Raw genomic sequence first — 23,136 nt, 5'->3', positions numbered from 1 at the left:
ATCCTCCTCTTCAGTCTCTCACTTCGCCGGCCGCACCTGGCTTCGATAACTCGCATCCATCTCCACCGGCGCACTCAACGCACTTACTTCCACCGGCCCCGCGTGCTGCGCGTACTTATCCACCGCAGGTAGTTGTGAAATTCCTGGTTGCGGCGAGTATGGGGAATGCGCTTCGTGAACAGGCTGTTGGGGCTGGTACGCGTAGCCCTGGTAAGGGTCACTGGGCGCTTCGTACGGATTGGATTTTCTGGCAGCGCTTTTCCGCCGGCGCCAGAGGAGGAATGCGATGGCGCCTAGGAGTGCTAGGCCGCCGAGCAGGCCGCCTACGATGCCGCCAATTGCGCTGGTGGACAGGGTAGACTTGGAGGATGAGGAGGAGTTGGACGTGGAGGACAGGATGGTTGGAGTGCTGGATGCTGCGGGTGGTGATGATGAGGCAGCCGGTCTGGTCGTGGGTTTTGCAGAAGCGCCTGGGGTGGTGGACGTCCAGGCGAGTAATTGCTGCGCTTCGACGGGGTATTGAGTCGCTCGTGGGCTTGCGGAGCTGAGGGATGAGAAAGTTTCGTTGAGGGTTGTGGCGTTGAGGAAGCGGATTGTGTTTTGTTCTTTGCTCCAGCAGACGCGGAACTGCTTTGCGTTTTGGGTGCATTGTTCGCTGGAGGATGTGTCAATTTACTTCTTCTGGCAGTCTACTTGGTGGCGATGCGAGATTGAAAACATACGCTTCATGACAGCAGTAATCGACGCCGAGATTGGTACAGCCTGTTTGCTGCGCAGAAGGCTTGTCTGCGGTTGAGCCTTCGCATTTGGTCGCGCCGGTCCAGCATGGGCCGACTTTGTTTCCTGGTTCGCAGCAATACCACTTTTTGGTCAAGGTGTCGCGGCTACACATGTTCGGTTCTTTGCATTCGTAGATCATGTCGCCGCATCTTCTTGGAGCTGTCGCATTGCCTCCATTCCCGGCGAAGTAGAATTGTTCAAAAGCTGCTAGAGCTGGAGAGGTGCCCAGCAATAGAGCCCATATCGCTTGAGAGCGCATAATGACGAACTATGAGATATCGTGATATCTGACGGACGAAGACAATGGTATTGTTCCCAGAATCGCGCGAAGATGCGGCACAGCGACCTACTAAAGGGATTGCAGACCGGCGCGACTTGGGGCTGATCGACCTAGGGTTGCGCGCGGTGGGGCTGTCTCTATGTTTATCGAGGCAGTGTCGTGAGATGCTAGCACGCGGTGTGGCTGACTTCGTCCCACTTTGCTACCAATCGTACGAGCGATAGATAGCCTCGCGGAAGCATCCTTGCCAAATAAGGATGTTTCAAAACGACCGTCGTCTACCTCATCCAATGCTGTTGCGTCTCGGCCCGCCCAGACGGCTAGTTGGAGATGGTGGCTGGATACTTAGCAGATGCGTACAGCCTCAGCAGGTAATTATGCCAGGCGTATGGTTCTGCACTGGCTAGACCATTGATGTCTCATGGTTCTGAAATTCTTACAACGTCGCCATGCGTGATGTTAGACTCAATAAGAGACGCTGTCGCTGGTACTGAAGTACCACAGGAGTATCCAAGTCGGTGCCTTTCTTTTGATGGGTGGACAAGGCCGAATTAGTGGGAGGCCTTAATGGAGTTCTCCCGTCCTGCTGGCGGCACACAAACTGCGCTGCCACTTCATTGGGCATCGAAGGTTAGCCTAGGCAAAAATGTTCCCAGGTAGCCTTGATCTCAGAGCTACCATCTCTCATCCTGAACTGCGTAGGGGACGTGGCAATCGTGTTAGCGGTGTCGACCGGCGGTCCAAATAGCGGGATGATGCAAGCAATCTGTGTTGTACATTTTGACACCGGGGCTTTTTCAGAGATCCCGCCCTGAGTGAGCTGGAGTCTGATTGTGTATGATGCGCTGGCTAACGTGACGAGAGTGATAGCGGCAGGTGGCAGGTCGAGATTTGGTACCGGTCGGGAAGACCCTTGCGCTAATTTAAGCAGCTTTGGCCATCAACCAGTCAGCATACCCTCTTCTCCAATTTTTCGTCAAGCAGTCAATTCCATTTTATGAAGAATTGAAGCGAACACATTAATTACTTACAGCTCCTTGCGACTCCCCGCCTTATCGTTGTTGGAGTCGTTGGCCCCTTTGCGGACACCGCGACCTCACGAGCGCTATTACATCATCACGGCCCTTACGACCCTGACGACATGGATCGTGCATTAATCAACACAGCATATGTGGGCTGGGAAACGTTGACGATACAAATTGACTGGTCGTAATTGACATCGCAGGTGCTTTACCTGTGCAGCTCGCGTGAGTGAGCTCATCACTTGCACGGTCGAAGCAAGGGACGCTCCGAACAGCGAACTCGGCGAACTTTGGACTAGACAGGGCAAAGATGGGTTACCAGCTTCGCCAGAGCCCATGCCTGTCTCGACGTCTTGCCCTACTCTGTTTCTCCACTGACGCTTCCACGCCCGCCCCAGACCGCTTTTGTACCGCATAAGCCCCCACGAATCTTCTTCAAAAGATGGCTAGAGCATTGGGAGGCGATGCAACCAGTCCTGGAATATTGAGTGGCGTAGATGTCAGCAAGAAGCTGTAACGACCTGTCTTCTGGCAATGTGCCGAAAGTGCTTTAAGATCCCAAAGCTCGCCAATGGACATTCCGAACATCGAGAGTAACCAGCGGTGCAGGACTGTCGGTCAATTAGCTTTGCACATCGAATGAGCCATCTATACTAGAGGTCCATTTACCAAGGCCTTCAAATCCAGCAGGCTCTCCATCCTCCTTAAGTGGTGGAATTGCTTCGAATGCCATGGCATCACCAGCGACTGCTGCGAAGTGTTTGTTCCAGAGCCACTTTACCGTGGCCATATTCCCCTCAACGCCAGACACTTGCAGCTTCTGTTGTAGCTTTGCAAAACTGGTGGGCGTACCTGCTTCCAAGATCTCGGTTTCTCCGGTACGAACTATCAACACGTCGCCAGGCCGAAATTCAACATTCTGGTACTTGGCTATAGCCTCAATATCTGCAACACCTATGCGATGCCCATCATGAGGATGGCAGATGGCTTCTTCGCCGGATTTGCCTTCTGCCACGGCTTTTTGCTCGTACCAGGCTTTGTAGTCGATCAGAATGCCACGAGCTACAAGACACCCGCGCCCATGCCAATGGTCCAGCGTCGGCATCTGGTTCTGTTTGGTCGTTGATGCTGATAGTGCCTCTTTAGATACGCGAATGCCATTATATGCAAGCTTCGTTTCCTGGTCTGACTCGCGGTCAAATCGTGCCTAAATGTTTCTTTGGAAATGGACGAATACCTTGCCAGTGGACGAGGCTATCCCACTGCGAAGATCTCTGAAAAGCTGGTCAGTACTAGCATGGGAAGAAGTCAGTGACACTTGCCTGCGTATTGAACGTAATCTCATCCTAAGGTTGGTTGTATAACATTAGTGTCTGACCTGCACGCATTCTGGACATTGAGATCTCTTACGTCCCACCCCTCCCCATCACTCAGCCCAAGTTCGCTAAGTGAAGATATCTTGTGGACAGGATCGATGCGCCCGGGAATAGGCAATTTAGATCCATTCAGCGCCCAGCTTGACAGGCTCAGTATTCTTTACACATTTTTCAGCCTTCATCGACTCACTTGAGCGATATGGAAACGCCATCTCGCGCTTCCTTGCAGGCTTCCGCAACGATTTCAGGCGTGAGCAGATTAAGAGTGCCTTTTAGATCTTTCTTGCCGTTTTCGTCGAATATGCCCCAAGCGCAGCCCTGGGGCATACCATCTACCGCTGGAAGACTATCAAAGTCGGGTATCTTCGAAATCATGGTTCAAGAAAACGGGTTTGAACTCGAGGCGACGGTTGCGGCCTGTGGCGCGGACTTAGATGTATAAGCGGCCTCGGTAAGTTCGAGGTCCGCGTTCCGTGAGTGGATATGTTGCATCTAACTTCAAACTATCCAGGACTAGTTAGAGTGTGGTATTTGTGATTGGACATTTGCTATAGACGATGCAACACCAATCCACAGACTAGATTACAGCACCAACTCAATTGTAAATTTCTACATACGGTCTATACGGCAGAATATGGGTCTCAGGCGGGACCCTCGTCGCACGGACAATGGCCTTTTTGCAGTCTTACAACGTAGATCTACAACCAAGACTACACAATGCCTTCAGTGATTGAATCAAATGAAACTGCTATTCCGCCGGAGCAGAAGTACTTCACCGAAGCAGCGAAACGCCTGAAAAAGGAGGGCACCGATCAATTCGAAGAGCTTCATTTCAGCACGAACGAACGTCTGCGAAGTCTAGCAGGAGATCCTTGGGCTGATCATGCGGCATTGGACAGGCTCCCGTTACCCGTCCGGGATGGCGGCAGCATCAAATTCCTGATCACCGGCACCGGCTTCGGTGGCATTATTATGGCGATCAAGTTGGTGCAAGCCGGATTTACGGCGGAACAAATCGTACTTGTCGAAGCGGGAGGAGGCGTCGGAGGCACTTGGTATTGGAACCGCTATCCAGGCCTACATTGTAAGTTCAAACGGCGGGATACATTCGCTCCGACCATGCGCTTACTTAAGAACCACACCAGGTGATGTAGAGTCATATTGTTACATGCCGTTCCTAGAAGAGACGGGCTATATGCCGAAGCAGAAGTATTCTTCAGGTGTCGAGATTCGAAGGTATATGGAATATCTTGTCGAGCATTTTGGCTTGAAAGATCGCATCATATTCCGATCGCAGGTGAGGAAACTGCAGTGGGACGGGAGCAGCCGCAATTGGCAGACAACCATCAAACTTGGACGCGGCCCTGATGGACAAGAAGAGAAGACGTTATCCATACAGGCGGACTTTGTTACACTTGCTAGCGGACTGTTCCCATATCCACAGGTGCCTAGAGTCCCTGGCCTTGCCGATTTCAAGGGACAAATGTTCCATACATCTCGGTGGGACTATGGTATAACTGGTGGCTCGTATGGTACTACTTTCCCGGAAATGGAAAAGCTCAAAGGCTTGCGCGTAGGTGTCATCGGCACCGGGGCGACAGCGGTACGTAAATATGTGTACAACTGCATGTGAGACACACACTGACTTTGTACACCAACATCCAGATACAAATAATCCCGCTGCTGGCCAAGTATGCGCAGGAACTCTACATTTTTCAACGCACACCATCACACGTCCACACTCGAGGGCAGAAGGACACCGACCCGAAAGAATGGCGTGAGAAAATCGCGGCAAAGCCAGGATGGCAAAAGGAACGCGTTGAGAATCTGGCTGAGAGGCTTGCAGGACATACCGAAGTTGACCTAGTCAATGACAATTGGTCGAGACTGAACGCTTACCTTGCGCTCATTGGAAGCAAGCGCTTTGGAAAAATCGCACCCGAAAAAGCGAAGAGCCATATTGACAGAATGCTTTTACTGGATTCTGAACAGAGTAAGAAGGCGCGAGCACGTATCCCAACGGTGGTGAAAGATGGACAGACGGCAGAAAAGTTGACAGCTTGGTACCCAACGTGGTGCAAACGACCAACCTTCAGTGACGTGTATCTCGAAACTTTCAACAACGAGAACGTACATCTTATCGATACCGACGGCAAAGGTATCCAAAGCGTCACGCCAAACGGGATCGTTGCCAACGGCCAAGAATATCCCGTCGACATCCTCATCCTGAGCACAGGATACCGTTCGCCTCAAGCTGGCGGCGACCCTGGTTCCCGCACTGATATTGAGGTCATTGGTCGAGATGATCAGAAGCTATCAGAGAAGTGGGAAAAGGAAGGCGTTTGCACGCTGCACGGCGTGTGTTCGAACGGCTTTCCCAATTTCTTCTGGCAGTCTGCCTCTCAAGCTGGCGCGACCGCGAACTACTCGCACATCATAGATGTCGTGAGCGAACACATTGCCGGAATCATCGCTCAGGGACACGAACGCACGACTGACAAATCACAAAAGGTGGTGATTGAGACCTCGAAAGCGGCAGAAGAAGAATGGGGTATGCGGATTGCGCAAGATGCCGCTGTCTTCAGTGCAGTCTCTATATGCACTCCTGGATACATGAATTTAGAGGGCGAGGCGTTCAAGATGCCGGATGCTAACGATCATGTCGCTATGATCAAGAAAGCAAAAGCAGCTGTCTGGTGGGCTGGCTTGGTGGACTTTACTAGGATGATTGAGGAATGGCGCAGTACTGGGGATCTTAATGGTTTGCAGGTTACTGTCGTTTGAAAGTGGTGGGCTGGTCGCAATTCCGTGTTCTCATCGGAGTTTTGAGACGGAATGAAGGGCGGAAGGGCGTCCGAGGAGCCACCTTCCTCATCAGGTTGGATGAGTCAGCCGATTTGTGTAGACTTGACATCTGGAGACGCCGCTTCTCGAAATATGTCACAATTCATTGACTTTGCATACAAAATATGGCTATTGTGGTGCGCGAAGTATCCGACGATGATCTCCCGCGCGCGGTTGAGGTCGAAACCGCCGCTTACGCAGACAACGAGCTAAGTCCTATACTATTTCCAGGCCCCTTTCCACCAGAAGCTGCAGGTCAAAGAGTGCCCGGACTCATAAAGATGCGACAAGAAGATTTGACTGTACGCTATCTGCAAGCCTATGATGAAGAAACGAAACAGCTCGTCGCATTTGCGAAATGGCACATTTACGACACGCCTGAAGCTGTCGCTGCATCGTCGAGACCATCGCGGGCTTTCGGAGCTGGAACGAACAAGGAGGCCTGTGAGGATTTCTTCGGTCAGCTCGGGTCGAAGAAACAGGAGCTCATGGGCGACAAGCCACATTTGTGTAAGTAATCGAACTATTTGATAACTCCAACATGCTGAGCCACGCAGATCTTCATATGCTACATGCGGATCCCGCTTTCCAAGGACGGGGAGCTGGTGGGATGCTTGTAGAATGGGGTACCAAAAAGGCGGATGAATTGGGCTTACCGGCTTACCTAGAGGCCAGTCCTCAGGGCTATCGTGTGTATCAGCGCTATGGCTTTAAGGACCTTGAGGTCATCGACTTTGACCTTGCAAAATACGGAGGTAGCGGAGTATATAGAGAGCCGATTATGATTCGGGAGCCAGCCAAGCAGAAGTAGCTCGTGCTGCAAGTGGGACATTGTCCTTGTCAAATTTCGAGATGACTTTTGAGAGTCGATTGCGAGATATGGGCAATTCAATTCAACTTCCAATATTTTCATGTCGTCTTTCATAGCAAGTGTCTTGTTCCCATGTTTTCCAAGATACATTCATTGCCGTTAATGGTACGCCTCCTGAAAGCCCGTCGGTTAGTATTGCCTGCCCGCCTCGACCATTCACTCCCACCCTCGCGCTAGTGCACACACAACGCTTTCTTGGCATGAAGGCCTCCCCGAACCGCCTACTCATACCTACTGACCACCGCACGGCTCTTCCCCCACTACCGCTTTCCACCCACAGCATCCCTCAACTATCGACACCACTTCCGACTCAACCTGACGCCAACACCCACCTGTGAACTTCTCACAACGAACTCAGCCACCACTTTGAGCTCTTCCAACCTCACCTCTACTACCACAACCCGAATCCTCGAATTCACAACGTACTTCACCAACATGACTACCTTATCACAATCTGGCAACACTGTCGCCGTAAGTGGATCTTCGACTTTTCTGAACAACTAGTCTTTCATCTGCTCCCCTCCCCGCTCTTGCTTCTTAAGCTTCGCGTGCATGCACTGCCGCAGATTTTGTTTTATACACGCCGTGAGATGGCCTTGCTAACTATCATAGTTCAACGAGCTTCCAATCGTCGGCACTGCTCTCGCGACTGAACATCGGGATTACATCTTGCACAATGCAATGCGCACAAAGCCCGGCGACGCCCTATCTTTGCGCGTTCTTCCACGCTTGTGGAATGACCGTAGGTGCGCCGTTAGGAATTGCGCACTGCTAATCAAGCGACTTGTCACTTCTTGCCGCATCGAGGTCCTCCATGATACGACTTCGCGTGTGTTGTATGCTGGCATGGGATCTGCGCTGGAATTGTATGTCTTGGAACATGCTCAGTCTCGAGCACTCGAAGAGCATGGCACCACTGTCACTCTGTCTCAGTTAAAGGCTGAATACATCAAAGACCTGAATAAGATCAAATCCGAAGTTCGTATGGCACAAGACAACGGTTACGATGGAACAAAGCTTTGCCCTGCGGGATTTCGCGAGATGCTGTCACCCTGGCTTGACAAGGCCGAGACAATCTGCCACCCCGATTTTATGAAAATCGACTCGGATGACGAGCCTTTCGCGTATCTTGAGTCCCCATGGTCAGAGTACTACCCAGATCCCGATGCCATGGTTGTCCAGATGCCCACTCGAGGGGACTTGAGGCATGTTTGGATCAAGCCGCTCGAGACTGCAACCTCCAAGTTCTTGAACATCCACGAGTCATTCCGAGGAGATACCTTCGAAGACCTATTGAACGCCACCATAAAGGTCAATGGGGACGTCAATCGAAGCAGACTCAAGGATCACCTATCTGCGGATGAGCTTTTGCCATTTGCTCAGAAGCTAGAGTCGGGCGTTCTGGAGGCGATGCACGACGAATTGTTTGGTGAGGACGATCGGCCTAGCCCAGTGGAGATCAAGGCCAGGTACTGGAAGCGTATGGAAAAGAAGATCAAAGACGATTGCGGCATCTTTGCCAACTTTGTGAAGCTTGTCAAGGTGTTCCACCACAAGTTCAGGAATGTGCTGAAGAACGTCGGTCGTGGGATGAAGAAAGTCGGTCATGGGATCAAGGGTTCATTGCGGAACTTGAAGGTCAAGGCTAGGAAAGCCAGGGCTAGAGCTTCGGAACCAATGGGTACAGAGGCAGGGACCTCGGAGATGGCGGACAGGGAACCCACAACCACGGAGCCACTACCTCGCCAGCAGTTCCTCCAGAAGCTGGTCGACACCCTCTCTAACATGAACGCCTCCATGAGCGCTGAGCATAACAACGGCAACGTGATCAACTCTCCTGAGGAGTTGCAGCAGATGGCTGAGTGGTTAGAGGCTCTCATGTGGAAGGACTTGGAGGCCAAGTTCAAAGACCAGCCGATTGGTCCCGAACAGTCACTCGCCGAGTACGTGGCCGCAGGCCTACAACTTCTCGCGAAAATTTCGACTCAAGAGGTCTATCTCCCCCTCATCCGAGAATGTTTTGGAATAGGCACCTAGAACGTGTCATCCCGCAATGTGCTTGAGAGCGATCAAGCCATCGAGTAAGTACCCCCAGCTGCCTACATGGAACTGAAAGATGCTAAAAACGGCGTAGATTACCCGTCGCATTCAGCAGCACGCAATGCGTGCAGATTTTAGCTTCTCACAGAAAGCCGTTACAACAACACGAAATTCCGCTCTCCTGCGTGCGGGCTACCAGAACAACAAAACTACTTGCATCATCCTCATCTCTTCATCGCCGGCTTGAGCTTTCTCATGCTTGGTAGCCACTCGAAAGGGACGGCTCCCATAAGATTGCAATATTGCTAGGTGAAGCTTGGGTTGAAGGTCCTGGCACTTTCCATTTCAGACCTTATGTTGCCACAAAAGATTGAAATCAGCTTGAACGTCAAAATGGTAGATCTAGAATAAAGGGGAAGGCATAGAATCAAAGCTACATTATGATCTTCGTCTTATTGATATTGAACAGACAAACCAGAAAGATGTGTTGAGTACGATATGGAATATTGAGTAGTGACATGATGGGCTACTTGAATCTAGGATTGATACATGCTATGTACGCACATACGATACTTATTTCTTGCGCAGTAGAAGCTCTGTATCAAGCTTGATCATGATGGGTCGGTCATTTTCATCCAGCCTATATACATCATTAGTATTCCAAATCACATTCCCAGCCTCGTCCCTTTTGATTTCCCCTTCAGAGTTCCTCATTACTTTTCCAATTTTTTCCAGTTCAAAGCGCGGTTTCAATCCGAGGTTTTCGTCATCAGTGACCTCCTCACGAATACAAAGCTGCTTGTAGCTCCATGCGCTTGCGGAAGCTTTGCCATTGGTAGAGGGCGATCTCCCCTCTGCTGTAGAGAACCTCTCGCGGTCGAATCGTGTTTGACCATCGAAATGCATCTTGTCGCACAACAGACCAGCAGTTCCATCATGGTAATTGATATCCAGGGCCGATTCAACTAGGTCCGATTCGGCGCCGATGCTCACAATGGATGTGTTACGGTTCACTTTCATCAGTTCTTCATTGGTTCTGTAATCAACAGGCATAGTTGGTGGGTCCAACCTCGCCATGTACTCTCGGGCATGGTCCGTGTAGAAGAAGTACTGCGCAAAGATCTCTACGGTCTTTGCATCCTCGCTGTTGGTCGCTTGTGCTTTGCTCAGCGTTTTGGCAATTGTACACGCCGCAAGGCGCCGGAAATAGGAACGCGCGCCAGTGTACCGTCCAAGAGACCCAAGGCCGTAACATACGATCAGGTCGACCTGTCCAGTTTGTTTGGCGTTACGTTCCAGTGCTTGGACGAGATCTTTCTTCAGCTGCGATGTTTCCCATGCTTTCGTGTGTTCCTCGATCTATTCTTTGCTGGGCGGGACACCATGTTGATTCCTGTCCGTTTGATATGCAAAGAAATGGATTGGAAATGCGCAACGCTGTGTCATGGCTTCAATCATGTTCCAGTCATGATCAGAGCAACCACGCGGCAGATAGCTGTTAGATTTTCATTTGAAAACATTTTGTTCAGCGATTGTGAAGATGCTATTAGATTCAATGAAGAATTCGTCTTTCGGCAAAACCTTTACTTGGGCCGTTCCAAGTTTGGTATGCTTGTAAGTGACCATGTAACTGCCCTCTTCTCCTTCTGTCGTAGACTGCGGGCCACGCGTCATTGTAATGGTATCACCAAATACTGTCTTGACCGTCGCTACGCCCTGATCTGGATCCTGGAAAGTCTTGAATTGTGCCAAGACCTCCAGGAATGATGCGCGCGTAAAGATCCGCTCGGGAAGACCTCCGAAATCGTAGTAGACACGCATGCCACTATCAGATACTGAAGTAGACATCTTGTTGGTGATATTGTATGAGAATGGGCTTTGAATTGATTGGATGTATAAATGTACAATGGTACTTGTGGATATGGACACGATACTGATAGTGGTAGTGAGAGCGAGGGAGAGACATCTATCGGAAGGCTTTACACGTACGTTCAAGTCATTCAATAAGCGCACTCATGATTCATGCGGCTCATGTCATTTTCATGACTCTTTGAGTAACACAAAGAAAGCGAGTGCCCGATGACTGAAATGTGGACTGGTCAAGAGGTGGTTGGGTGTAGGGTACGAAGCAGGTCTAGAACAGTTCAAGCTCGACAATAAGGGCCATTGATTAGCGAGAGTTGAACAACACGAGCAAGAAGACAGTATGTGGTCGTAAAATGCATATAAACAGAGAATCATGGCTACAAAAAGAAACGTGTTATACGCAATGCGTCGCACAATGTGCCGCTTGCTTAGACTTCATTTTCTGATCTTGCTGCTTTGTAAGTCCGAAATTGAAGTTGTAGATCATTACTGATAAAAGCCACGAGCTCCCAAGCTTTCAGTAATCATACTCATCACCCTGCTCGAACCAGTGACCACAGTTGGTAGGCAGCTCTTCCGCTGAAGAGCAAGTCTGGTCTGCTTGGATGATAGGAGGCGTTTCGTACACAAGAATGGAAGTATGCCTGACCTGAGAGCCGCCATGCTTTAGTAACCTATCTGGGTATTGAGTCTCCTGGTGGCTCTCTTCTAGTGTCATGCCGGTGTCACAACGATCTTGAGTCATCGGTGTACCATGCACCAACACTGTCTCGGAACAGTGAAGTACCCGTGTTTGTGGGATGTCTGGCGCGCAGGGACGTTGTGAGTAGGCGATTGCAGCGACATCATTCAGGCTTTCGGCGCTTTCGTAACCTTCCTCAATTTCTCCGCTGTCCTCAGCAATGTACCTACCTTTGTCTGTGGCGTCACCGCTTGTCTGCTCTTGTCGAGTAGTTGCGTAGGAATTACTCTCATCGGCGCTATCGTGTTCGCTTTGCTCAAACGCATCTTGCTGGGTAGCACCATACTCGTCATAGAAGTCATGTTGATCGTACTCATCGAACCCACCCTCGTCGCAATACTGATTTGCGGAGCCAGTGTTGTCAGTGTTAAGTGAGGATGGTGCAACCTGGCTTGCGAATTGGAAGTTATCGTTAGCATAATCGTCCCGAATCGACGGCAAAGGGGTGCTTGCGCGCCAATGCTGAGATGCAGATAACGTTTGCATGATGTTCTGCGTCATGCGCTGCTCCGAGGGATGGATGAACCGCGATACAGTGTCTTGACTGATGACCTGCCCTGGAAGCCCGACAATAGAAAGGTCAGGTAGCGATCTGGAAATGCGTTCAACAAGCTGCGAGTCGACAGAACGTGGACGCCAGTCTTTGATCGAACGTAGGTACAAGTCATGAAGGTCCCTGGCATAGCAGTCGTTAGAGAACCATGCATGTGCTAAAGCCTCAGTAGCTGTAAGTCGATTATCTTCCTCCAGCACCAGTAGGCTCTTGATGAGATCTTTGGGCGCGGTTGCCACTTCACTCCACGCCGGATGGTATTCATCGTCCATTATACTCAGATCGCACCTCGCAGCAAGCCCAACAATGACCTGGCGAGGGTTTTCGTCGTACTCAGGATGTCTGCAGTCAGAGAATATGACCTCTCCAGTGAGTACGGCGGCGGTGATGCAGCCAATCGACCACATGTCGACGGCCTTTGAATAGCCTTCGTCCTTCGGGATCGTGTGATTTGCCCTGTGTATTTCCGGTGCCGCAAACTCTAGAGTTCCGACATAAGAAAACATGCGTTGGTACTTCTTCGATTGTTGACCTGTCATACAGGCGGCGTTTGGCAGGAACCTAGCGTTGCCAAAGTCGGTGATCACCACACGTGCCCCATCCTCGAGTGATGTCATGAGGATGTTGTCTGGCTTGATGTCTCTATGGACGATATTCTGATCATGCAGATACTTGACAGCGAGCAGAACTTGACGAATGACGACGGCAGCCTGTGGATTGTCCAGGCGACCACCTTTGTATTCGAGGAAGGAGAAGAGGTCGCCACCAGTAACAAGCTCCTGGAAGATGTAGATGTTATTATTGCTCCAGAACACCTTCTTAATGCTGACAATGTTCGGATGACTGAGATCCTTCAAAATGTCGAATTCGCGAAAGCAAGCTGCCACACGCGTGGGCCAGCGTTTCTTGCCAATGGCAGCTTTTTGTTCGCGCTGTCCAGTTGGCAGGCGTAGATTCGGGGCCTGTGGCTTGTTGTATAGGTGATCGAGCTTGACGATCTTGCATGCAAGTTGGTGTTGAGTCGCCTGGTCAATGCCAATCAGTACTTTGCCATAGCCACCCTCACCGAGAAGACGGCCTGTGATGAGGTATTCTTGCGCAAAGATCGCCTTCTCGCGTTCTTGCGTCGGAGTGAACAGATATTCCGGGATTGGCTTCGTGGAGTAAAACACGAGTTTGACTGTGTCGGACAGCTGCAACTCGTCTCCATCGTTCAAGAGGAAAGTGCTGCTACGCCCCATCAAAATACCGCGACCTTGCGATCCTGCACATTCACTGTTGCTCTTCTTCAGGTATGTGCCGTTGACAGATGCATTAGTCGCGTACACGAAGGGAGCTATCTCCGATTCAGGGTCCTGTTCATATAGTATGCAGTGAACGCGTAGATGCTGTCGCGAGATAGTAAGATCGTCAGACCAGTAGTAACGGCTGTGTGGGGTTAGAATGAGCGCATGCAACGGTCGGGACGTAGAGCTGTTACCAAAGCTCAGGATCCCTTCCGAGTACGAATTGCTCGTTTCCACAAATTTCAATGGTGGCATGGGTATCTGCATTTGTTAGCTACCACAATCTTGAGAATATGGAGTGTAATGGCTCACTGTGAGAATCATCCCCGTTTCGGATTTCAAACCACGCCACCGCCTCTCCCGCCATTCTAATGCCACAGCCTTGCGACTTCACTGTATGTTACTCATGCGAATACAAACGCGTACATGAGATTTGACCAAGAACGATGGTGACGCGACGCGTGATCGGCTGGAGCTCCTACCACACGCTAAGCTACTTGTGTTAAGCGAAGCCCCGCACCGCAGGCTTAGGTAAGCACCGCACAATATCTCATTCCACTGGGAGCTTGAAACCTTCTCTTCTGCACCCACGACACTCATCTCGACAGCAACGTAAGTTACCCATCAGCACACGCGCACAGCTCTGGAACACTCAATTGAGCACAACGAGTTGCTCCTTGAGCTTCCTTACCCCTCCCTTTAACCCCGCATAGCTCCAACCAACTCCAAGTCCAGTGACTGACCTCACCTTAGCTAGCCGACAAGATGAGAGCCAAATGGAGGAAGAAGCGCGTTCGCCGTCTCAAGCGCAAGAGAAGAAAGACGAGGGCTCGCTCGTAAGTACCCCGACTCCGTGCCTTCGAGCTTCCCGAAGCTAACAGCACTTCAGCAAATAAACGTCTCGCCCCCTCAATCACAGCTGCCACCTCAATTCTGAACGATAACGAATCATGAACGACACGTTTCTACGCACAACCTTCCGGCCACCTCGCAACCGCTGTTTACCGCATTTCGGTCTTCCGGGCTACGTCATTCGGCCGACACGCGACACTGCGAGCTTCTAAATCACACCAACGGATGGTCACGACTGTGCTGGATTGAGGATCACTATGGGCTGCTGGTCAACTTTACGTTGAGGTTTTCGAGAGTTTACTTGACTCAGATGGTCACTCTAACACCGGCTTGCTTCCCCAAGGAGGCTTGCCTTTGACTGATACATCATGCCATGTGGATGCACGATAACGGAATCAAAAAATGCTTCACGACATGTGTCATCTTCCTTTGCTTTGCGTGATGTGCTAGCGTGTGAATGTCGATGAAGGCCTTTGATCGTACGTCAATCTGAATCTAATGTCGCAATACTGAAAGGACACGTAGTGAATTGGTAGAGATAATCGTATGTGTGCTAGGTCTCTACTTAAAATAGGGTGATAACTATGAAAGTAAACCGCTCAAATGTTGCTTTGCGAACGCGCTGAAGTAATGGATCCAAGTAGCTTCCAGGTCATGCTTTAGAACTCTCACTGCCTACAAGCTCAAGATGAGAGCTATCAAGCCCAAGCATCATCCGACCTCCTCTCCTTCGATATGCCATCCAGCTCCTGGCACTCTTGACGTGCCTCGCTAAAGACACGTAGGCCTCCGGTCTGGATGACTGGCGTAGTAGTGCCCTTGTCTGCCGCCCACGCATGTGTCGACAGACCAGATGACTGATGATCATAAGTTCTTGGATTCTGCATGTCGAAAACAACGACATCTTCCAGTGAGCGAGACTGAGGCAGCGAGAAGACCGGCAGCACCGAAGCCTGCTCCCTTTTCCGCCCAAAGACCATCCCCAAAAACGACGGCCGCTGCACTGTCTGTCCAACAGTGGCGACGGACCCCAGCCTCTTCATCGATCCCAAGGCCAGCGAGTTATTGCGCGTGCTATCCCCCCACGTCTCCGCGACCGAATCGCTCCTCGACTTGAAGAGATTCATCGCCTTGCTTGTCACCCCGCTCGTCCACGTGCGCGCATTAATAAAGCTATTCGGCGTGCTCGCCCCGCTTTCCCTCAGGACATACAGGCTGGGCCAGACCCTGCCGAGCCCACACGCGACCATCATTTTCTTGTACGTGTTGTACGCGTCGCTACCGGTGCCGAAGACGAAGAACAGCACGTAGCCGGTCGCGACCTGGCCCCACTTGTCGACGGTCACGATGCCGAAGGATGGGGCTTTGAGGACGGAGTGGAAGGTTGCAGGGTCGTGGACGCGCGACCACGAGTACGTGTCTGTGATTTGGCGGGAGAGCGAGATTATGAGCCAGATTGTGTAGGGGGTGTAGGCGAGCACGATGATGATGCAGATTATGAAGAGGCGGATGAAGCGCGATTTGGTGGTGTTGCGGGTGGCGACGAGGCGGACGAATTCGCGGCGGTAGCGGTATAGACGGTAAGAGAGGATGACTGAGCTGGTTTTAGCTTGGGTTGTGATGGGGTGGGATGATGTGGAAGCTTACTTGAGTAGCCAGCGGCGACGAGCGTAGTGATGGGCGCCCATATGGATATAAGGACCATGCTGGGCCAGCTCGAGTCATATGCGGAAAGACAGCCAATGATGCCGTAGATCATGTAGCGGACTGGCTGGACGATGTAATACAGAAGGATGAGCACAAGCGGATAGATCCAGCACCACAGAATCTCCAGTCCCCTCTCCTTGAACTTGCTATCTCGGCTCGACGATACAGTGATGTTGCGTGTGTCCATGACTCTGGCGAGTTTACGTACAATCATGGCAGCCGATGCTGTGGTGCCAACGATGCAGCCGACCTGCAGCCGGACGTTGATGTCGCACCAGACATTGCCATTCCACCATTCGGTAGTATTATCTCGTGGCCATATCAGAGGGTTGATCGAGTTGCAGAAGTTGACCATGATGACCCACAGGATGAGCGAGCCAGCCGCTACATTGCCCTGTCGAAAATGCCATGAGAGTGGTAGTAGGCAAAGAATCCATGAGGGAAATGCGAAGAGGGGTAGAAGGATGGCGTTGAGGTAGAGAGGAGTATCCGTGGTGGCCATATCGATGAGGACGTAGACAGAGATCAGATTATAGGGAACCGAAGAGGTCTGGCGAGAGAAAGATGGAAGCAAGTGCGGATCCAGGTGTCAATAAGATCACTGGCGCTGCTCGACCCGCAAGCCTAGAGTGATCCTACGGGAGTAACCGCTTTGTGGGGGCCAGAGGTACAAGGTGGCTGATCTCTTTGTTGGTACTTGTGAAATATGCCGTGTTCAGTTTGGATGGGGTGGAGTTAAACGGAGAGAATGTAATAAAAACGGAGAGGGAGAGGAGAAGAAACGTAGCGAACATGTAGCCCCAAGGTCCCCATGATTCGAGTTTACTGCTGCACGTACGAATTCTCAATAGGTGTCTCAAGCTCAATAGGCCTCAATAGAAACTCCTGATCGACGTCTCCCGCGCCTGCAGGTGAAGGTGAGTTACAACGCGCCTTCACCCCGGCGTGCCGACACGCCACAGCCTAATGACCAGCCACTTGTAACAAGCACTTCATATTGCTGTACCACGCTGGCCTGATAATGGTGTGTGCGTTGGATATGATCGGGGAATCTTGTTGTTGGTAAGACTTTTTGGTACCGCATTTGGGTCTGAATAGAAAAGGCAACGAACAACGCAAAGGCTGACAGGAGAGGTGACGCGGGATAATGAAACAGCAGAACAGTAAACAGTAGGAGACTATTTGTTTGTATATCCCACAGAGCCGAGGATTGCTGCGAGCTTGCTCATCGTTGCTGGCATGAGGACCTGTTTAATGGTGGCTTGTCACTTGGCGCAGTCGTTCACGCGGCGCAGCCATTGTAGATTGCATTGCATATGCACGAGCAAGGCTCGTCCCGAGAATTTTTGTAAGTTGAGAGGACACCCTGGCTCGCGAGAACGATGAACGCACTGAAAATCATTACTCGGTGACCGAGAGTCCACGGGTGAAGACGCTGTAAACGACACGTTACAGCTTTGATGCACGGGGTATTCAGCAGGTGGTGCAGCCATTTGTACGAGCGTAGATAACCTCGAAGAATTATTGCGACGTTGTAAGGCCCTAGAAAGGAGTCGAAGGTACACAGCCAGCTTCGCTACACCATGGTCGTTGTCAATTCTAGTTTGAAGTGCGTATGGTGAATTAGCAGTCCTGAAGCCTTTCAATTCATCTGGCCCAGCTATGTCAAGTAGAGTTATGCACAAAGACGCTTTGTGTGGCTTTGGTGGAGGTTAAAGGGCAAAGTTTGTAATGGTGAGAGTGCGGAACACTAAGGGTGAAGACCGCTAGACCAATCAAATGGATGACGTAAGGGCCTCGGCAGCATCCGAATGGCGTACCAGCACACGCGACTCTCTTAGCAAGACGAATGTGAGCGTCACTAGAACCACAAGATGCGCCGCAGACGGCTTCCATCTCCCAGACGTCGCGTCCTGCCGCTTTAATAACCGTGGGCTCCTGACTGTCGCGAACAAGCTGCCACCAAAGGTCCCTTCTCCGCAATGGAAGGCGCGCCTGCTGAAAGCCACGCCGAGATCCCCGCCCAGTTGCGCCAGAGGATGTTGAGTCGCGCTTCTACGTTTGCAGAGGGTGTGCGACCGGCGACGCCAAACACTCCTCGCCGGCGCAGCTCTCTCTTGTCCACACGATCCTCCACAGATAGCCTGCGCACGCTTCGAAACAATGACATGGACCGGGCCACTGTCTCGGACGACCACTCTTCCTGGTTGCACTCGAGCTCCGTCTTGGTGGCTATTGTGCCAGCAGTCGCGGCATTGATTCATCCACAGGGCGGCACTCTAGCAACAGATCTCTTCCTGCTCTCGCTCTCGGCTTGGTTTTTGGGCAGGTGTGTTTCGTCACCATGGTAGGTGGACGCACAAAACGCGTGACTTGTGTTTACTGACCTTCCCAGGCAGTGGTATGTGGACGCTCAACAACGACAATACCTCGATGCAGAAGACGCAGAGTATGATGACACCATCTACGAAGAAGAGGAGGGCAGCACGGGCACCAATCCAGAGTCGACTGACCCTGTCGCGGAAGGTGCGGAGGACGCCGGAAGTCCAAGCACAGAACACACGCCGCGCATCGTGGACCCGCGAGAGAGCGCTCGCAGTAAGCTGAAGCGAATCGAGCTGCTGGCCCTCGCCGCCTGCTTCCTTGCGCCCGTGGCCGCAGCCTATGTCGTACACTACCTGCGCTCGCAATTCACACACAGGGCGAGGGACGGCATAGTGACCGACCTCAACCTGTTCTTCTATGTCTGCGTAGCCGAGGCTCGACCAGTGAGCCATCTCTTCGACATGATCGGCAAGCAAACACTGCATCTCCAACGTCTCGTGGCAGAGCCACCTGAACAGCCCAGATCTGGAATCGCACAACGGCTTCCGCAGCGATTGGCAGCGCTCGAAGCGCGATTGGACGACCCTGTCAGCAACGACATTGACATGAACAGAATTACCAACGAAGTACGACAGACAATGCAGTACCAGCTTGATGCTCTCAATCGAGCTGTCCGCAAATACGAAAAGAAACAGCTTGCGCAAACGATGCAGATCGAGGCGCGCTTCCAGGACATTGATGTGCGGCTCAGAGACACCCTTTCTCTGGCGGCTTCTGCCGCCAGGACTGGGCAGAAACCAGGCATTGCCGCTACAACGCTCACCTGGCTGTCTGGTCTTTTGGCGTACGTGGTTCAGATGGCTTGGGACGTCGCGCTCTATCCATTCCGCGTGGCGTTGTCCGTCGTCGAAGCAGTCAAGACGTCCTTCTCGAAAGACCGCCGCTACGCAGGAAGGCGGACGAATGTGCACTCTTCAATGTCATCAACGTCTAGGATGCAGTCGAAAAGCGGGCGCTGACTTAACCTTATCACTAAATGCACACACCCCTTTTCATCCTCATGCAGCCATCTGTTGTGCCCATATGCATGCGTGTTCGGTTGGCCAACACAATTGGACGCAGCATTCGTTGAATATCCGGCGAGCGAATAGGGGTATCAGGACCGCAGACATACGCACAAACTCCTCCCAAAACCATGTTCCCCGCGTGTCCGTTCTCCTTCCCACCACGACCCAAAGTCAACAAGATGAATTTGCTTAGTTTATGCATTGCAGGACTTTTGCACGGTGATTCGCGTCCTGGATATACTTTGACGAATCAGATGTGGCGGTTGACCTGAATCGAAGTCTGCTATTGGTCGAAGTGGTCGAAGTTTAACCAGGCCACGGATCGACATGCGTACACCCTGTTGCATCTGATTTCTGCGTAATTACAGTCCCATGTAGCCATCTGCCTCGATTGGTTAAGTTGCGTTAGTGCACCAAACTGCCGGGCCGTCTCTAGTAAGCCCTAACTCTTGTATGACGAATCTGCAGGTACAGCATGTGGCGCCATGGTATCGTTTAAGAAGGATGATCCCCAAAATCATGAGTGTAGATCCGTGCCTTTTCTCCCTTGGGTTTACATAGGACGAAAATATAGTGAAGATGGCTGGCAAACAGGCACTGCGCTCCATCCCGCTTGCTCTCTTTGCCATTTGTGTAACGGCACAAAATGCAACCGACGTCTTGTCATACGTTGATCCATTGATCGGTAGCGCCAATGGAGGTTTGTCGACTACCACACCGTACCTGAATGCCTACTAATTACTTAGGTAACGTGTTCGCTGGTGCAACGCTTCCATACGGTAAGAACGATAGTCTTTCTGTCACATATAGCATTGGCTGATATCTTGAAGGTATGGCAAAAGCTGTTGCCGATGTCGATTCTCCAAGCAACCAAGGCGGGTTTACAACGGAGAACGGAAACGTGACTGGGTTCAGTACTATGCACGATAGCGGAACTGGAGGCAGTCCGTCCCTCGGAAATTTTGCCTTCTTTCCATATTCCGCCTGTCCTGACGATGATGTCGACCAATGCGTATTCCCAAAAAAGGAGCGAAAGATACCCTACGTTGCGGATTCCGTGGCAGCCAAACCGGGATACTTCGCAATCACCCTGTCGAGTGGTGTCAAAGCTGAAATGACAACGGCTCAGCATACATCACTCTTCCGCTTCAAGTTTGCGACCCAGTCTAACAATGGAACACACCCTCTGTTATTGCTGGATTTGACGGACTTGGCCGACTCGCGGCAGGACAATGCGACCATCTCTGTTGATGCCCGTACTGGTAGAATGACAGGTAGCTCTCGCTTCCTACCCAGCTTCGGATCTGGCACATGGACAGGGTACTTCTGCGCAGACTTCAAGGGAGCTGACATCCAGGATACGGGCATCTTCTCCAACAGCCGTGCTAGTCCTTACATAAAGGACCTGACAGTTTCCCGCTCAATCAACAATTACCCTCTGCCCGGGGGAGGCTTCATCCGTTTCAAGACCAACCCATCGGAGGGTGTACTTGCCAGAATCGCGGTCAGTCTGATCAGCAGCGAGCAAGCTTGCCAAAGCGCTGAGTCGGAGATCTCTGACTTCGATTTTGACAAAACTCGCAAGACTGCGGAAAATGCATGGAGAGAAAAGCTTTCCCCAATCACCGTCAACAGCACTGGTGTCGATCCATCGCTGGTCACCAATTTCTACTCGGGTATCTACCGTACCATGGTGAACCCACAGAACTACACCGGCGAAAACCCTCTATGGACATCAGCAGAACCGTACTTTGATTCATTCTACTGTCTTTGGGACAGCTTCCGTTCGCAGCTCCCCTTCTTAACCATTATTGACCCTGCAAGTATGACCCAAATGATCCGTTCTCTAATCGACACATACGAACATGAAGGCTGGCTCCCAGATTGCCGGATGTCACTCTGCAAAGGCTATACACAGGGTGGATCTAATGCCGACGTAGTACTCACAGACGCCTACATCAAAGGTCTGGAAGATGGAATCGACTGGGCGAAGGGTTACGAAGCCATGGTCAAAGACGCTGAGGTCGAGCCTTTCGCATGGTCCAACGAGGGTCGCGGCGGTCTCGACAGCTGGAAATCGGTCGGCTACATTCCGACACAAGATTTCGACTACAAAGGCCACGGAACCATGACACGCAGTGTATCTCGCACTCTGGAGTACGCATACAACGACTTTTGTATCGCCCAGGTGGCCGCAGGCCTCGGGGACCACGCCACTGATGTGGAGAAGTACAAGGAGCGCAGCAACAACTGGCAGAACTTGTACAACAAGGATCAGAAGAGTTCATTGTTCAATGGAACTAATACTGGATTTACTGGCTTTTTCCAAGGACGCTACCGCAATGGCACATGGCATAATCAAGACCCACTGTGGTGCTCTACTATCGATCCCAACCAGAACCGCGTATGTTCGCTGCAAAACACTGGCCAGGAGACGTTCGAAAGCAGTCTGTGGGAATACGGCTTTTACGTCCCAGGTGATCAGGCCCAATTGATCTCTCTCTACGGTGGGCCGGATAACTTTGTGAAGAGGCTTAATTATCTCCACGACCAGAATATTACATACATTGGTAATGAGGTAAGACTACAATTCCGGCACTGCTGTAGACCTACGCGACTGACTTTCAACAGCCATCTTTCTTAACAGTGTTCCAATACCACTACGCCGGCCGTCCAGCTCTCTCAGCTTTGCGCTCACACTTCTACATCCCCCGCTTCTTCAGCACGAAGAACGACGGACTGCCCGGCAACGACGACTCGGGCGCCATGGGGTCTTTCGTGGCTATGTCAATGTACGTATCTCCACTTCACAAGCTGATGTCGCACACATTAACATGTATCCAGGATGGGTCTATTCCCCAACCCCGGGCAAAACGTGTACCTGATCACGCCTCCTTTCTTCCCCTCTGTATCCATCCGCTCGCCCATCACCGGCAAGACCGCAACAGTCGTGACTGAGAATTTCGACGCGAGTTATGCGTCGATTTACATCCAGAAGGCTACTTTGGATGGCGAGCCGTACACCAAGAATTGGATCGATCATAGCTTTTTTACAGAGGGCAAGCGCTTGGTGCTGACGCTGGGAGCTACGGAGAGTGCATGGGGGACGAAGCTGGCGGATCTGCCGCCTAGTCTGAGTGAATACACAGGCAATTCGACCGTCAATGGAACTCTAGGTGTGCAGCGCTCGAAGCGGTGGGGTGCAGAGTCGCTGGACCTGAATTCGGGGGTCATGGGAGGTTGAAGTCGGCATAGTAGTATGCGAGATACCTTGGCGAATTCAACGAAAGCTTAGCTACGCTCGGCAAACCTGTTACATTTCCGAGAACCCTTGCGTGTAGTCTGAATCGTTGATACTCCCATCCTTGGGACGCCTGACGTTATCGTATCGGAAGCTACTACGTGACCCCACTATAGCTACCCCACCATGATAGCTACGTTCCGACCTCGGGATACCTAATGGGGTGTTTGGAAGGTAACTTAAGATGTTTGGTATTCCCGTCACTGCGTTGGGCAAATTTTGAA

At 51.5% G+C, this 23,136-nt stretch overlaps 12 protein-coding genes across 12 annotated transcripts; 7 read left to right on the top strand and 5 right to left on the bottom strand.

The window, feature by feature from the left end:
* Positions 1-18: 18 nt before the first annotated feature.
* Positions 19-892, bottom strand: SNOG_09069 (hypothetical protein; the record flags this gene model as incomplete). The annotated part of the gene is made up of 2 exons (XM_001799320.1): positions 19-655; positions 723-892. 2 exons carry the CDS (start codon positions 890-892, stop codon positions 19-21), a joined length of 807 nt encoding a protein of 268 aa, XP_001799372.1.
* Positions 893-2,704: 1,812 nt separating this feature from the next.
* SNOG_09068 (hypothetical protein) lies at positions 2,705-3,187 on the bottom strand (the record flags this gene model as incomplete). The annotated part of the gene is made up of 1 exon (XM_001799319.1): positions 2,705-3,187. The coding sequence occupies one exon, from the start codon at positions 3,185-3,187 to the stop codon at positions 2,705-2,707; it is 483 nt and encodes a 160-aa protein (XP_001799371.1).
* A 988-nt stretch (positions 3,188-4,175) lies between these two features.
* SNOG_09067 (hypothetical protein) lies at positions 4,176-6,242 on the top strand (the record flags this gene model as incomplete). The annotated part of the gene is made up of 3 exons (XM_001799318.1): positions 4,176-4,542; positions 4,604-5,061; positions 5,124-6,242. 3 exons carry the CDS (start codon positions 4,176-4,178, stop codon positions 6,240-6,242), a joined length of 1,944 nt encoding a protein of 647 aa, XP_001799370.1.
* A 185-nt stretch (positions 6,243-6,427) lies between these two features.
* SNOG_09066 (hypothetical protein) lies at positions 6,428-7,216 on the top strand (the record flags this gene model as incomplete). The annotated part of the gene is made up of 2 exons (XM_001799317.1): positions 6,428-6,812; positions 6,860-7,216. 2 exons carry the CDS (start codon positions 6,428-6,430, stop codon positions 7,111-7,113), a joined length of 639 nt encoding a protein of 212 aa, XP_001799369.1. The 3' UTR covers positions 7,114-7,216.
* A 392-nt stretch (positions 7,217-7,608) lies between these two features.
* On the top strand, positions 7,609-9,210 carry SNOG_09065 (hypothetical protein; the record flags this gene model as incomplete). The annotated part of the gene is made up of 2 exons (XM_001799316.1): positions 7,609-7,644; positions 7,786-9,210. The coding sequence occupies 2 exons, from the start codon at positions 7,609-7,611 to the stop codon at positions 9,208-9,210; spliced, it is 1,461 nt and encodes a 486-aa protein (XP_001799368.1).
* A 16-nt stretch (positions 9,211-9,226) lies between these two features.
* Positions 9,227-9,460, top strand: SNOG_09064 (hypothetical protein; the record flags this gene model as incomplete). The annotated part of the gene is made up of 2 exons (XM_001799315.1): positions 9,227-9,254; positions 9,345-9,460. The coding sequence occupies 2 exons, from the start codon at positions 9,227-9,229 to the stop codon at positions 9,458-9,460; spliced, it is 144 nt and encodes a 47-aa protein (XP_001799367.1).
* A 326-nt stretch (positions 9,461-9,786) lies between these two features.
* SNOG_09063 (hypothetical protein) lies at positions 9,787-11,061 on the bottom strand (the record flags this gene model as incomplete). The annotated part of the gene is made up of 2 exons (XM_001799314.1): positions 9,787-10,572; positions 10,732-11,061. 2 exons carry the CDS (start codon positions 11,059-11,061, stop codon positions 9,787-9,789), a joined length of 1,116 nt encoding a protein of 371 aa, XP_001799366.1.
* A 535-nt stretch (positions 11,062-11,596) lies between these two features.
* Positions 11,597-14,027, bottom strand: SNOG_09062 (hypothetical protein; the record flags this gene model as incomplete). Its single annotated transcript, XM_001799313.1, has 2 exons — positions 11,597-13,710; positions 13,973-14,027. 2 exons carry the CDS (start codon positions 14,025-14,027, stop codon positions 11,597-11,599), a joined length of 2,169 nt encoding a protein of 722 aa, XP_001799365.1.
* Positions 14,028-14,243: 216 nt separating this feature from the next.
* On the top strand, positions 14,244-14,928 carry SNOG_09061 (hypothetical protein). The gene is made up of 3 exons (XM_001799312.1): positions 14,244-14,272; positions 14,414-14,496; positions 14,550-14,928. The coding sequence occupies exons 2-3, from the start codon at positions 14,437-14,439 to the stop codon at positions 14,595-14,597; spliced, it is 108 nt and encodes a 35-aa protein (XP_001799364.1). The 5' UTR covers positions 14,244-14,272; positions 14,414-14,436; the 3' UTR covers positions 14,598-14,928.
* A 282-nt stretch (positions 14,929-15,210) lies between these two features.
* Positions 15,211-16,721, bottom strand: SNOG_09060 (hypothetical protein; the record flags this gene model as incomplete). The annotated part of the gene is made up of 2 exons (XM_001799311.1): positions 15,211-16,106; positions 16,160-16,721. 2 exons carry the CDS (start codon positions 16,719-16,721, stop codon positions 15,211-15,213), a joined length of 1,458 nt encoding a protein of 485 aa, XP_001799363.1.
* Positions 16,722-18,201: 1,480 nt separating this feature from the next.
* Positions 18,202-19,538, top strand: SNOG_09059 (hypothetical protein; the record flags this gene model as incomplete). Its single annotated transcript, XM_001799310.1, has 3 exons — positions 18,202-18,548; positions 18,615-19,466; positions 19,496-19,538. 3 exons carry the CDS (start codon positions 18,202-18,204, stop codon positions 19,536-19,538), a joined length of 1,242 nt encoding a protein of 413 aa, XP_001799362.1.
* Positions 19,539-20,530: 992 nt separating this feature from the next.
* Positions 20,531-22,927, top strand: SNOG_09058 (hypothetical protein; the record flags this gene model as incomplete). Its single annotated transcript, XM_001799309.1, has 3 exons — positions 20,531-22,189; positions 22,219-22,403; positions 22,456-22,927. 3 exons carry the CDS (start codon positions 20,531-20,533, stop codon positions 22,853-22,855), a joined length of 2,244 nt encoding a protein of 747 aa, XP_001799361.1. The 3' UTR covers positions 22,856-22,927.
* Positions 22,928-23,136: the final 209 nt, after the last annotated feature.

Source organism: Parastagonospora nodorum (genome assembly GCF_000146915.1).
Source record: "Parastagonospora nodorum SN15 chromosome Unknown scaffold_14, whole genome shotgun sequence".
NCBI classification, from domain to species: domain Eukaryota; kingdom Fungi; phylum Ascomycota; class Dothideomycetes; order Pleosporales; family Phaeosphaeriaceae; genus Parastagonospora; species Parastagonospora nodorum.
This window is presented reverse-complemented; position numbering and strand designations above follow the sequence as displayed.